This window comes from Esox lucius, chromosome 7 (genome assembly GCF_011004845.1).
Source record: "Esox lucius isolate fEsoLuc1 chromosome 7, fEsoLuc1.pri, whole genome shotgun sequence".
Lineage (NCBI taxonomy): Eukaryota > Metazoa > Chordata > Actinopteri > Esociformes > Esocidae > Esox > Esox lucius.
The window spans coordinates 7,330,185-7,343,618 of NC_047575.1; the positions used below are offsets into that span (position 1 = coordinate 7,330,185).

The window sequence follows — 13,434 nt, forward strand, 5'->3', positions numbered from 1 at the left end:
TATTAACAAGAAGATGAAACTTAGCAGAAGGTTTCTTTTATTTTTGCAACTTTTAGTTTGTCTTCTTTAGTGGAACAGGTTGCATGTGGACAGACACATTGACTTTACAATATGCTCATAAACAAATATTTATCTATTGCTTTCATTTGGGAGAAAATCACTGGTGCGTTATTTCTTTTTCAAATCCATGGGACGTTATGCTTCTTGATAATAGAATTTCTATGGACAATCCCAAAATGACCTGAGTAAGCAAAAATTGTTACAGTACATTAACGTAGCCTATATGAACAGTACATCGATGAAAGGTTCATATTCTAAGTACACTCTTCCTATCAGAAAATGTTGCATGCTAAATGTCAATTTCGCCCTGTCGTAAAGGTTACCAAAAACATAGTGAAAAATATAATGTTGACTGGTGATCACTGTTTTGAGATGGAGCATTATACAGTACGTATTTTGAAATATAAGTTAAAGTGCTATTTAAGGTCATGTAAGTTGACTATACCCCAATTTGAGAAAGACATTTTCAAAACATTAAATCCCAGGCCTTCATAAAAAATATTATAAAAACAGTTTGCACTTTGATAGGCTTCACCATGTCTTTAAAGTTTCCTGACAGGATTGATGAATTCACTGTGTGAAGGCGTTAGTAAGTCTTCGGTTTGGGGAGAAGTACCCTCTGGCTCCTCCACGTCTAGGAATGATCCGCATGACTGAGAGCGCAGTGACCCCTTCTATAAAAGAGAAAAGTGACAGTTGATAAACAGAAAAGGAAAAACGTGAACAATGAAATGGATGTCTAATGTATTAGTTAGCTATATTTAACCTGCAGATTTGGGTTGAGCACTCAAAATGGTCTCGGCAGTATGCCCCCATGGGCTTGGTACCTATGAACCTCCACAGAGGGGTGCGGGCTTTCCGTTCCAGGGTCTTGGTACCCTGGTGGACGCTTAGCACTGAATCAAGGCTTCCAATGGGACTAGCACACAACTGCCATACAGGATACACAATCAGCAATGTTATACCACTGGATGTACATGGTATCTGTACATTTGCTAACAGAAAGTGAAAAGCATAGCCAAAAAGTCTTTACCTGATGTGCAAGAATCATAGAAACCAGACACACTCCTATTGTTTTGCTGTAGTTTGGGCTGTGCATGTTGGGATGTATCCTTCAGTATATTTAAGTGGGGATACGAGGTTTGGCAGGCAGCTAGGAGTCCGTTTTTATTTAGCTTAGCAAAAGTTATTTCAGAAAACTCTGCTTATATACTCCACTCTCAACTCGCTCTCTTTCGCTATCTCTTTTCACTCTCTCTCTTCCTCACACGGGCCATGTCAAATATTTGACAACGGTAAAGATAAAATTTCCCCTGTGGACCAGTTATTGGGTTGGACCAATCTCTAGTCGATACAATAACAAAGAGGTCACCCCGTCTCTGTTTTGGTGAAGATATGAGGCTTAGAATTTCTTAAACACTCTTGAACTGAGCTTCGGCGAGTGTGTTTGTCTTCTCATAGCTAGGTGCAGCTCGTACTCCTTTTAGTTTGTTCCATACCTGTTGCTGAACATCTGCAACCAACCCTGGTGTTGCAAGTTAGCTTTAATGATATTTTAAAAAAATGCTACATTTATATTTTCAAAGTCTAAGAAAACAATGGAGTAAATCAAGCCTATATATTTAGGTATTGGGTGAGACAATTAAGTTCATATATTAAATATATATTCTTCAAAAATCAGTGGGTAACAACCATTAGTGTATAAGTCAAATATTGGACGAAGCACCTATCGACACATATATAGCTTTAACTAGATGCCGTAGAGCACCAAAAGAAAGCATTTCACATTAGAAACTAACCACTACACTCAGTTTTCTAACTGGTTTTGTAAAAATGTCATGCCTTCTACCAATTCCAATCTTTTTGACATGAAAATGTAAGTTCCCTGTGAATAATCAATCATTTGTCAAATGTTCTGCTAGTCATGTCTAAGAGGTCAGGAAGGTGAAAGCATGATGTTCTCAGTGGGTGGACAAATTGTTCCTCCCATTCATGGAACCAAATATACATTTAGCCCAAGCTTACACAAGAAGACTGATTTCATATAATACCTTTGTAGTTAACAAACTCTGGGCCAGGATATTGAACCTCCAAAAGCATGCTGTTTATGTTATTCATTATTTGAAAATATGGATCTATTCCCCGATTAACGTGAGTGCATTGATGTTTTTATCCTGGTCTTTGCATTAGTGGGATAGAATTAAAAAGCACATCTTTAAATTGTATTTATACTTCCAAGCAGATAATGATTTGAGATTGCCCAAAACTGTTGCATTGGCTAAAATATGTCTGCATGAAAGTCTACATTCTGGTGTGGATTACATTTAAAACTGAGACTGTTTGCTGTCAGTGGTTGATCTTTGGTCATTTTTTTGCTGTGTACGCAAAATTCCAGTGTTTCGAAACACTGTCTCTACAAGTCTTTTATAACAAACTTGGAGATTTTGCTGTATTCCAGTATTGATTGGGTTGCGCTTTAAAGGTGATACATTGCTCTTTCAGCAATCATCAGGATCCTTAAATGTTCTTGTTAACATCAGAAGCTAGAAGTCTGGTTGTGTGGAACTGTCCTCCTGACCTGTAGCATGAGATACAACAGTTCTACCTGGTCACACAGCATTAAGTAAGATTTTGTACGTATTTGCAAGACACTATTCAGTATGGTATGTTATACTACATTATATTTGGCTACCAATAGAATAACAGTCATATAATATACTGTGTTATGAATTTACAGAACATACATTGTTATTCAGAACACAATTTGTAATTTATATTGGAAATTTGGCAACTTGGCAGCTAGATTTAAGTAGTTTACAGACCCCTCCTGATACCTTTTTATTCATGCATGTGGTATTTTTATCTCTGGACTGCTGCTTATGCACCACTGAGACAGAGAGATGCATCCTAACATTAAAAATGACTGCACACAGATCATTCCAAAAAACACATTTCACTCCATCCACCCTTCAGTCATTTAATTCTAGTTTACAATGGTACAGCTATTTATGAGCAATGCCAAAATCCTGGAAAAGGATTCCATGGATACTTTTGCAATCAGCAAACTGTCACGGCCCTATCCTGTGAGACGTTTTTCCCTGTCTGTCTGCACGCCTGCCTTAACCCACTCAAATGCTGGAATTGTGATGTAACAAAAGATCTGAAATTAATTCACATTTGGGCATTTATTTTGACATTTTGTTGCAAAAGTGATTAACAGTCAACTCACAAATGATTGGCACCTTTGATTAAAATAAACAACACAAGCAATTAGCTATATTGATATTTTTCAACATCTGGAATATTATACAGTGGGGAGAACAAGTGTTTGATACACTGCCGATTTTGCAGGTTTTCCTACTTACAAAGCATGTAGAGGTCTGTACTTTTTATCATTGGTACACTTCAACTGTGAGAGACGGAATCTAAAACAAAAATTCTGAAAATCACATTGTGATTGTGTGGAGAACAGGAGGGCTTCATAAAGAAAAACTAACATGTCTGTGAGAGCCAGAATTCTTCCTGGTTGGTAGGTGATCAAATACTTATGTCATGCAAAAAAATGCTAATTAATTACTTAAAAATCATAGAATGTGATTTTCTGGAAATATAGACCTCTACATGCTTTGTAAGTAGGAAAACCTGCAAAATCGGCAGTGTATCAAATACTTGTTCTCCCCACTATATTTAATTATAGTTTACCCCAGCAACAATGCAAGCCATAATGTCAAGTGACTTTATGGCTTCCAGTAGTCCTTCTTAAATTGACTTACTTTATGAGATTTACATAGTACTAGGATATTTTGTCAGATGATGGCACCACAGCTCCACACTGTCCTTCCTCACTGTCACTCCACACTGTCCTTCCTCACTGTCCTTCCTCAATGTCTTTCCTCACTGTTCCTCCTTCACTGTTCTAACTCACTGTCATCTGTCACTGTCTGCTCCTTACTGCTCACTCCCCAATCACTACTAATGAATAAAAATTCAAGTATCTTTATAATGCTTTACAATGTGTGTTTAATATTGCCTTTGTCGGTTTCTTGTTTGTTCTGACACTATTTAAAATAACTTTTCAGTGCTAATCTTAATTTTTGCCTCAATTATATTATCGACTCAACAAATATTGTTTTTGTGGCTAAAATACACATCAAAACCTCACTCATTGATGCATTTTGCATAAGAACAGCGCTGTAATACTACACAGATATAATTAAACCCTAATAGGCTTATTTTCCTAAGCAGATTAATCTGATTGCCTCTGCCAGGTAAATGAAACTCAGGTGAATCTTACCGTCAATATCCATATGTCAATATCCCCAAGCACACAGAGAAATTCAAAAAAACGTATTAACCACTAAAATCAACATTTTGGAATTGCCATTCCAGTCACTTGGCTTTTTACATGCATATGTCCCAGAATGGAAAGTACAAATCCATGGTGTGATCTCTTTGTTTACAATGGCACACTTTGAATGAACAAAGCTCTTGCAATAGTCTGTCAGGACCAATATGCTGAAGTTGCCTCCTTCACTTTAGGAGGTTTTATAGATCTCCGTTAGGGCGGAGCTACATGAACAATACAGGTTCTGATGAACACCCTGCTGATGATGTCAGGAACTGGAGCTTTTCAGGTTGGAATGAAGAGTAGTCTCCTGTGCATTTCCCATGGTTCATGGTGGGAGGTATAGCTGGAAATAAAGCATGTTAGTTCATTAATGTCTATAACCCAGGTTCCCTGAAGGAGAGGAAAATGTACAAAAAAATATGGGAAAATACGATCCAAAGCTGGCTTGGCAGCCTATCCAAGGAAATCTGTCTTCCCATGCATGTGGTCCCTTAGGGTGAGGGGCAATACACAGCCTGCCTACTCCCCCTCTCAGCCGACAGCACACTGTGAGCCAGGCTTGGAGCTGTGACAGTTTGAGGTGATGCCCAGCTCGCCACAGACAACAGGGGGCGCCACCTTCATGGAATGAGCATGTAACCTTTTAGACAACCCTTACCCTTTGCTGTCAGTTGCTATCAAGATACCCTCCACAATGCAGTGAGATAGCCACAGAAAAAACAGTGCACTATCCTGGCTCGGCATGGGCAGAGTAGTGAAAGAGTTGGTCAAAACGGGAAATAGCTCAAAGCCTAAGTACTATAGGATATTGACATGACTAATATCAAAGGCGTAAAGGACGTGTTCAAGCACTGTATCACTCTAGCACATACAATGCTGATGTAAGGAACAGGGGTGAATTGGTTTTGTAGGAGCACATCCTGAAAAAAATAATAGTGACTCTACTGGTTGAAATGGAGCTGCACTGTCATCCGCACCCAGAACGAGTTGGCGGTGAAGAACATTATCATTCTGGAGACATTATATCTAATAACTAGGTTTAGTTTTACCATTCTTGATTCGTTTAAGGTTGGTAAATGCAAAAACATTATATTTATTTTTTGATGCAATAAACGGCACATATTATTAGTATTAGCTAACCAGAATATTTGTTAAAAAATAGGAATAAACTATCACCGAAAAACTGATCTTTCATTACTATCTGCGATCAACTCGTTATGTCTTTTACAGGCAGGAAGTATTTTGGATATTCAGGATACGGTGATGTCCAATAGGACAACAACAACATAGATATTCTCATTCGAAATCCATCCGACAGAGTAATAACAGTAACTTATCTTTATCGTCCTATGTTTGACGATAATATGTGCTTGCACATAAACCTAGTTTAATCTTACTAATGTTACTCATGCTTGCAAGTGTTATGTGACAGTGTTGGTACTATATTTTGCTAATAAGCTAACGTAAGCTAGCTAGTGAGCTAACTAGCCTTTTTGTCCAACCTCCTGGGAAGTTCGCTGTTCATCTTAGCTAACAATGTTTGCAATCTAAATACCATTCCTAGGTTTGAGACTACAGACCTTTATATGTCAGTCCGGTAAACTAACTTACACACTTAACGCCCCCGACATGCAACTAGTTAGCGTACCCGTGTAATAACTAGATGAGGATTATTATTAAGTGTTTGCTTTTGGACTCTGGCCTTTTATGTTTTCCGTAAGCTTTATCGATGGACAACACCGGATATAGCAACGAGAGCAGTACAAGTGACGAGGACATGGTGGAGATAACAGGGGCAACGTTAGACTTCTCCACCACGGAGGATGTTCCACCCTTGGGCCGAGAATACGGTTCTGGTAAGACCAAGACCCATGTTTGCCTATCTGTTTTTGTGTTGCGTAATTACACGCACACAGTTTTATGTGTGCTTAAACAAGTAATGGATTTTGTGTGACTTTGTTGTTGTATTCATCTGTCACTTGTGCTACTTTATTACAACACAAGTCCGTGTTTTCCTGGAATTTTGTTGTAAAGCATGTTATCCTCAAATGTCATCATTATGCCAGTACATCTGTGATTAGAATAACACCCAAGGACTGTGTTTCAAACACAGAATTAGCATAGTCTTGAGTTAAAATGCAAGCTCAATGCCAAATCTAAATAAAGAAATCAAAAGTTTTCCAAGGTTAGATTTAACCTGGAAAAAGATACGCCCTTAGAGCTATGTTAACTTCAAAATGAATTTACCTCTTTCCTCTGCATCCTTTCGCTCTTGAAATCCTTCCGTCTCTTCCCTGGTTTTAGGGGATAACACAGGTATGGAGGAGGTGGATGGGGTCCCTAAGCTAATGGACCTCCTGGATGAGCCTGTTCCAGGGGTGGGCACTTATGAGGACTTCAACACTATCGACTGGGTGCGGGAAAAGTCCAAAGATCGCGATCGCCACAGAGAGGTGATCTACCTATTGCCTTATCCTTTTATCTATTAACCCTACTAAACCCTTATCAAAAACACATGACTGAAACAGGCCTTGGATTTTATTATTCTTTTTTTGTAACTTTATCTTTATTAGTTATCCAAAGCACATTTAGGCATAACAATTGAAACATATGCAGTTGAAAAATGTGCACTTGAAGTTACATAAAGTTAAAGGAAGTACTGTAGAACAACAACAAAGAAAACAAAACAATATTTAATAAGGGTCCTTATTCTTAGGTGTGGTAGCGACCTGTGTTCACGTGTCTCTGTCTGAATCGTAGCGTCCTAGTGTAATAATGGCAACGTCGATGTCTTCGTAGATTACCAGTAAAAGCAAGGAATCCACATGGGCGCTGGTGAAGAGCGTCAGCGATGCTTTCTCTGGCTGGCTGCTGATGCTGCTCATTGGACTCATGTCAGGTCAGTCCGCCTCTTCATTGGTTTTCATCACCTAAACCCTGCCCCCGGCGACACTGGCGGAAGCCACTTTTTATGCTTGTAACCAACCTCGCCGTCTTTTCCAGGAGCTTTGGCCGGTGGAATCGACATTTCCGCCCACTGGATGACAGACCTCAAGGAAGGGGTTTGTCTGAACGGGTTCTGGTTCAACCACGAACACTGCTGTTGGACATCCAACGAGACCACCTTCCAGGAGAGGGACAAATGTCCCCAGTGGAAAAGCTGGGCGGAGCTTATTATTGGCACCACGGAGGTGGGCTGAAACTGTGGTACCTGGCAGGACGTGGTCGTTTTCTTAGACTGCATCTGGTCATTGTCTTACTGTGACGTTTCTCTCCGCAGGGTCCATTTGCCTACATTATGAATTACCTGATGTACGTGTGCTGGGCGTTGCTCTTTTCTTTCCTGGCAGTTAGCCTGGTCAGGGCCTTTGCTCCTTACGCCTGCGGCTCTGGAATCCCAGAGGTAAGGCTGCGTTGCGCCCCTTGTTGGATGTTTCGGCTGTCAAAGGCAGCAGGTGTGTGTTCACATGCCGTTTTTTTTCACCCCCCCCCCCAGATCAAAACCATATTGAGCGGGTTCATCATCCGTGGGTACCTGGGGAAGTGGACCCTGCTGATCAAGACGGTGACCCTGGTTCTGGCTGTGTCGTCTGGGCTGAGCCTGGGGAAGGAGGGGCCCCTGGTCCATGTGGCCTGCTGCTGTGCCAACATCCTCTGCCACCTGTTCACTAAGTACCGCAAGAACGAGGCCAAGCGAAGAGAGGTGAGGGCTGTTTACAGGAGCTTTAGAAAATATGGGACAGGGGGATTTGTGACAGTGCCTTTTTAATTTCATTTTTTTCTTGTTACAAATTGGCAGGAAAAACTGACTTGATGGTGTATGATGTAATTGCTTTGACTCAGAAACCAAGTGGTGTTGGTGTCAAAATAATGCGTAAATGCACAAAGTATTAGATTAATTAATACACACCATATATATATAAATGAATGGACAAATAAATAGATTAATAAATGCATGAGTGAATGCACACAAATTCAACTTTCTATCCTGTTGTTATTTTATATTATGTTTTCTTTTATTTCTCTGGTATGCTAGGTGTTGAGCAAATATGTTCTGGTTGTATCTAACCAAACCATAGAACTGTAGTTATTCCAAACCAATAGCACATTGATTAATCCAGACCACAGAATTTTGGTTAATCCATGCCCCATTGCAATTTGGTTAATCCATGCCCCATTGCAATTTGGTAAATCCAGACTATAGCACAATGGTTAATCCAGACCGTAGCACATTAGTTAATCCAGACCACATTAGTTAATCCAGACCACATTGGTTAATCCAGGCCAATTGCACATTGGTTAATCCGGGTCTATTGCACAATGGTTAATCCAGACCATAGCCCACTGCATAAATAAATTTGCTTGGCATGCCTTCACTACTAATAACAATGTTCAATACATCAATACAAGTGTGATTATTAAATAATATTGAAATTTAATGCATGCAGGTATGTAGAGAAAAATGTATGTATTTTGGCCCCAATAGTATTTCTATGCCCTCACCGGACACTACAGTAATTATGTACACCTTTCTACTATCAGATAGGATGCCCTTTTGCTTAAGTCTACTTCAAGATTAGATGCGTTGTTAGATGCATTTCTGACCGCCACTGTTGAACATGTCTGACCATTCTCATTTGATCTGTCTCATTAACAAGATGTTTTTACCCTTTGTAATCCCAAGAGACTGTAGTGAAAGTCCCAGGTGGTCGTCTGTTTCTGAGATGCTGGAACCACCACATCTGGCACCAACAATCATACCATGCTCAAGTCTCTTAGATCATGCTTCTTCTCTATTCTAATGTTTGGTCGAACAACTTCTTACCCTCTCAACCGTGTCTGCATGCTTTATACATTCAGTGGCTGCCACATGTTTCGCTTGGCAATTTGCTTTAACAAGATGTAGGCTTTAGTGTCCAGTGAGTAAGTAATGGAAGATTGGTCCCCCATAGACAATAAATATGCTGGCATTCAGCTGTGTTATGAAGTGTGTTATGAAGTGTGCGTGGACTGACTCCCTTTCTGTCACGGTGGTTTGTCGGTCAGGTTCTATCTGCAGCTGCTGCCGTTGGAGTGTCTGTGGCTTTTGGCGCCCCCATAGGAGGAGTGCTCTTTAGCCTGGAAGAGGTAGGAAGCACCTCAGCATCCTATTTTTATGAAAAACTGTTTAATGGCTAAAAAGAAAACACTTTAAAGGTAGACTCTTTTTAAGACTTAAACTGACTATTACATTTGTTAGAAATCGGCGGTTTCGTATAGTGGTCAAATAATGTAGAACCCGTATCAAATCGAGGGAGAAGTTTGCTCACGTTTATTGGAAAATTGCAGCACAGATGTCATTCGGTGAACGTTCCATTATCTTCTCACTGTAATGTTGGTTACAAGCTAGCCTATACATTAAGGGCATTTCTACATAGCAAAGTTCAGGTTTCCAAGACAGTAACCCCCATGCCATATGGCCATCATAAAAATTCCTATGGTCATTAGAGCACAACCTACAGAGAGATAATCTAAACAGAGATGTTTCTGTTGTTCTCATTATTTAGACACATTCACTTCCAATGAAACGTACATTCATATTGTAATTGTTAATGCTCAGATTCCACACATTGAACTGTTGACTTAGAACATTGTGTTACCAACCCCCCCCCCCTCCATTATGGCTTCATCAGGTCAGCTACTACTTCCCGTTAAAGACCCTGTGGCGGTCATTCTTTGCGGCGCTGGTAGCAGCCTTCACCTTGCGCTCCATCAACCCATTCGGCAACAGCCGCCTGGTGCTGTTCTACGTGGAGTTCCATACCCCCTGGCACCTTCTAGAGCTCATCCCCTTCATCCTCCTTGGCATCTTCGGCGGCCTCTGGGGCGCCTTCTTCATCCGCGCCAACATTGCGTGGTGTCGGCGGCGGAAGACCACATGGCTGGGCCGCTACCCGGTCCTGGAGGTGCTGGTGGTGACGGCGGTGACAGCTGTGGTGGCCTTCCCCAACAGCTACACCCGGACCAGCACCAGCGAGCTCATCTCGGAGCTCTTCAACGACTGCGGCCTGCTGGACTCGTCCAAGCTGTGCAACTACGACAACGCCAATGTGACCAAGAGCAGCAACGAGCTGCCAGACCGCCCGGCCGGGGCCGACGTCTACACAGCCATGTGGCAGCTCTCCCTGGCGTTGGTCTTCAAGATGCTCATCACCGTGGTGACGTTTGGCATGAAGGTACTGAAGGACCTCCTGCTTCCCACTGTTGCCTGGGTCGTGGGAGATATCACATCCGCCCAGAGATATTGCCTAAATGATTGAACAGAGTGTTAATAGATGGGGTCGTGTCTTTCCTCCAGGTTCCCTCCGGCTTGTTCATTCCCAGTTTGGCGGTGGGGGCGATCGCAGGCAGGCTGCTGGGGATAGGCATGGAGCAGCTGGCCTACTACCACCACGACTGGGTGATCTTTCGAGGCTGGTGCTCCCCCGGAGCCGACTGCATCACTCCGGGCCTCTACGCCATGGTGGGGGCCGCTGCTTGCTTAGGTAGGACCCGCGGGGCTACTGGCTGAGGGCAATTTGCATGGTTCTGAGTAAAAAAATGTCTTCACTTAATAGTCGTCCCTATCAAAGAGACTCCCGGCTGTCGGGACGTTTTTCGTTCAACCAATCAGTTTATTTGAAATGCTAAAAACTTATTTTGTGTGTAAACTCAACCTGCATGTTTTACTCGAAACACATCAAATTAGCACCACCACTGCCCTAAATATTTCTCGACATCTCCCCCGTAACCACAGGAGGTGTCACCCGGATGACCGTCTCCCTGGTGGTGATCATGTTCGAGCTGACCGGAGGGCTGGAGTACATTGTGCCCCTGATGGCGGCCGCCATGACCAGCAAGTGGGTGGCGGACGCCATCGGCCGCGAGAGCATCTACGAGGCTCACATCCGACTCAACGGCTACCCCTTCCTGGAGGCCAAGGAAGAGTTCAGCCACAAGACGCTGGCCATGGACGTTATGAGGCCGCGGCGAAGCGACCCGCCCCTCTCCGTGCTGACCCAGGATGGCATGACGGTGGGGGACGTGGAGTCCCTGATCACAGACACCACCTACAGTGGATTCCCTGTGGTGGTGTCCCACGAGTCCCAGCGCCTGGTGGGATTCGTGCTGCGCAGGGACCTCATCATCTCAATAGGTACGGTCCGCAGGTCGTCGGTTTGTGCCTTTCGACCCAGCAGACCCATTGGCGTTGAAATGGCACTGCAAGCTGCAACACCTTTCGATTGGTCTGTGTGTCCGCTGGCCGCCCTTTAAACTGGTTTATCTCATTTCCAGATAATGCCAGACAGCGCCAGGACGGGATAGTGAGTGCGTCGAGGATCTTCTTTACGGAGTACACGCCCCCACAGCCTCCCAGCAGCCCACCTCCCCTGAAGCTGCGGGGCATCATGGATCTGAGTCCGTTCACCGTCACCGACCTCACGGCCATGGACATTGTGGTGGACATCTTCCGGAAGCTGGGCCTTCGCCAGTGCCTCATCACGCACAACGGGTACGATGCCCGCTGCCAGAGAACCGGGATCACCCCTTAAATCTGAAACCCACTCATTTAAAGTAGCATTGAACAGCTGAAATATTCCATTTTAGAAATTAACAAAATGTATTTTGGGGGGGGGGGGTTTATGTTAAAGCTTTCCGACCCCCTTGACATTTATGTCCTCGTCTCTCTTGCAGTCGGTTGCTCGGTATCATCACCAAGAAGGACATTCTGAAGCACGTGGCCCAGATTGCCAACCGGGACCCGGACTCAATCCTCTTCAACTGATGCTGCTTTAACCTGGTCTCTGTCCAGGCCAACTCCATTGCACTATGGTCATGTCCTGCCTGTGTGAAAGGGTGGCTGTGAAAAACTGCTCACTCCATTGACAAACGTAGCGCAAGAGGATTCCTTTTAACAGCAAGCTAGCTTTTTGGGATCGTCCCAAATGACCAGCTGGATATGGAGAGGGGGAGAATTATTAGGACTTAATGACTTTCGGCAACTGAGAGAAAATCTTGGAAATTCTTGGCTGTATTGCCTGCATCGGTTTTCCTTATTTGTCCCATTGATAGTGGAAATCAGGCATAGTGTGTATGTGCTGCGAGGTAAAACCAGGATAGTAAAGGAGCTGAGACCAAGTCTGGAGTCTGAGGTTCAAAGTTCCCCCACTGCCATGACATACTTCGTTGTCTTTCCTCCCCCAAACGCATCTTAACCCGTTCAGTCACTAATCTAGGTGTGACAACAGTAAGCTTGAAATTCTGATGTCTGTCTGAAATATCTGTGTCATGAGTGACCACTTGCATATGGTGGTCAGGACAAAATGTGAAAGTGTTTTGTCTGGTGTTGTGGCTACACAGTTACCTATACCGATATACCTAGAAATGTCATTACTCTCGTTTAGTTTTGTTGTTTTTGTCATGTAATGGTGGTTTCGACTGACCCGGACTTGTTTTGTACAGAGTCACTTTAATATAGCATGGTATGCTTTTTATTAATTATTAAGGCTACAGCAACTTCCTCTGAAAAGATGCATGCTGCAGTTCCTCTCTTTGACCCCAGGGAGGCACTATTGTACACTGCCCAACCTTGGCTTACAGCTAGACATTTTCTATTCACACAAAGGTGTCACACAGGTTAAAATACCAAAGCAAACTGAATGAGTTTCATTAATTTGGGATCAGGTTGAAACCCAAAAGAAACATTAATGGACCTTTGCAAGATGGTTCTGGGAGATTATTTGACCATAAATGTGTATGGCCCATTTGTTAACTGAGTCTTATTAGGCTCTCTGAGTCATAAAAAAAAAAACTATACTCTGATGTTTATTTTGTGATATAAGGGGAAATGTAGTTAATTATATTTATTTGATTAATCTCTTCTACTACATCTTTCAAAATCCAACATGCTTACATATGCTCCTGAAAACCTGGGAGGATTTGAAAGTCACTGAAGGTTTAATTTTAAGACACTGGTGAAAAAAACAATTATTAGTAGAAGGACATTA

The 13,434-nt window shown here is 42.6% G+C and overlaps 2 protein-coding genes and 1 long non-coding RNA gene across 6 annotated transcripts; 1 reads left to right on the forward strand and 2 right to left on the reverse strand.

Annotated features, from left to right (window-relative positions):
* Window positions 1-20: 20 nt before the first annotated feature.
* Window positions 21-1,358, reverse strand: LOC105024660 (liver enriched antimicrobial peptide 2). Its single transcript, XM_010894736.5, has 3 exons — window positions 1,094-1,358; window positions 827-990; window positions 21-734 (listed from the first exon to the last, which is right to left on the reverse strand). Exons 1-3 carry the CDS (start codon window positions 1,157-1,159, stop codon window positions 695-697), a joined length of 270 nt encoding a protein of 89 aa, XP_010893038.1. The 5' UTR covers window positions 1,160-1,358; the 3' UTR covers window positions 21-694.
* A 1,156-nt stretch (window positions 1,359-2,514) lies between these two features.
* clcn5a (chloride channel, voltage-sensitive 5a) lies at window positions 2,515-12,228 on the forward strand. 4 transcript variants are annotated; one of them, XM_013132255.4, is made up of 13 exons: window positions 2,515-2,693; window positions 6,130-6,264; window positions 6,713-6,861; window positions 7,208-7,307; window positions 7,412-7,599; window positions 7,689-7,811; window positions 7,905-8,111; window positions 9,455-9,535; window positions 10,081-10,623; window positions 10,746-10,932; window positions 11,184-11,582; window positions 11,723-11,939; window positions 12,122-12,228. In XM_013132255.4, exons 2-13 carry the CDS (start codon window positions 6,138-6,140, stop codon window positions 12,210-12,212), a joined length of 2,412 nt encoding a protein of 803 aa, XP_012987709.1. In that variant the 5' UTR covers window positions 2,515-2,693; window positions 6,130-6,137; the 3' UTR covers window positions 12,213-12,228. The 4 variants fall into 4 exon arrangements, with proteins under 4 accessions (XP_012987709.1, XP_019903752.1, XP_010893031.1 ...); XM_020048193.3 differs by having other exon boundaries at window positions 2,515-2,683; XM_010894729.5 differs by lacking the exon at window positions 2,515-2,693 and adding an exon at window positions 5,321-5,476.
* On the reverse strand, window positions 4,364-6,741 carry LOC117594724. The gene is made up of 2 exons (XR_004575969.1): window positions 6,656-6,741; window positions 4,364-4,751 (listed from the first exon to the last, which is right to left on the reverse strand). It is a non-coding gene; the product is annotated as an uncharacterized LOC117594724 (long non-coding RNA).
* Window positions 12,229-13,434: the final 1,206 nt, after the last annotated feature.

Bases quoted from the DNA above. Each gene is read 5' to 3' on its own strand.
- clcn5a (XM_013132255.4), top strand. From the start codon at position 6,138: ATGGACAACACCGGATATAGCAACGAGAGCAGTACAAGTGACGAGGAC. The intron at 10,624-10,745 runs GTACTGAAGGAC...TCTTTCCTCCAG, and splicing joins TGGTGACGTTTGGCATGAAG to GTTCCCTCCGGCTTGTTCAT. The intron at 11,583-11,722 runs GTACGGTCCGCA...TCTCATTTCCAG, and splicing joins GGACCTCATCATCTCAATAG to ATAATGCCAGACAGCGCCAG.
- LOC105024660 (XM_010894736.5), bottom strand. From the start codon at position 1,159: ATGCACAGCCCAAACTACAGCAAAACAATAGGAGTGTGTCTGGTTTCT. The intron at 991-1,093 runs GTAAAGACTTTT...CCTGTATGGCAG, and splicing joins CTATGATTCTTGCACATCAG to TTGTGTGCTAGTCCCATTGG. The intron at 735-826 runs GTTAAATATAGC...TCTCTTTTATAG, and splicing joins TGCTCAACCCAAATCTGCAG to AAGGGGTCACTGCGCTCTCA.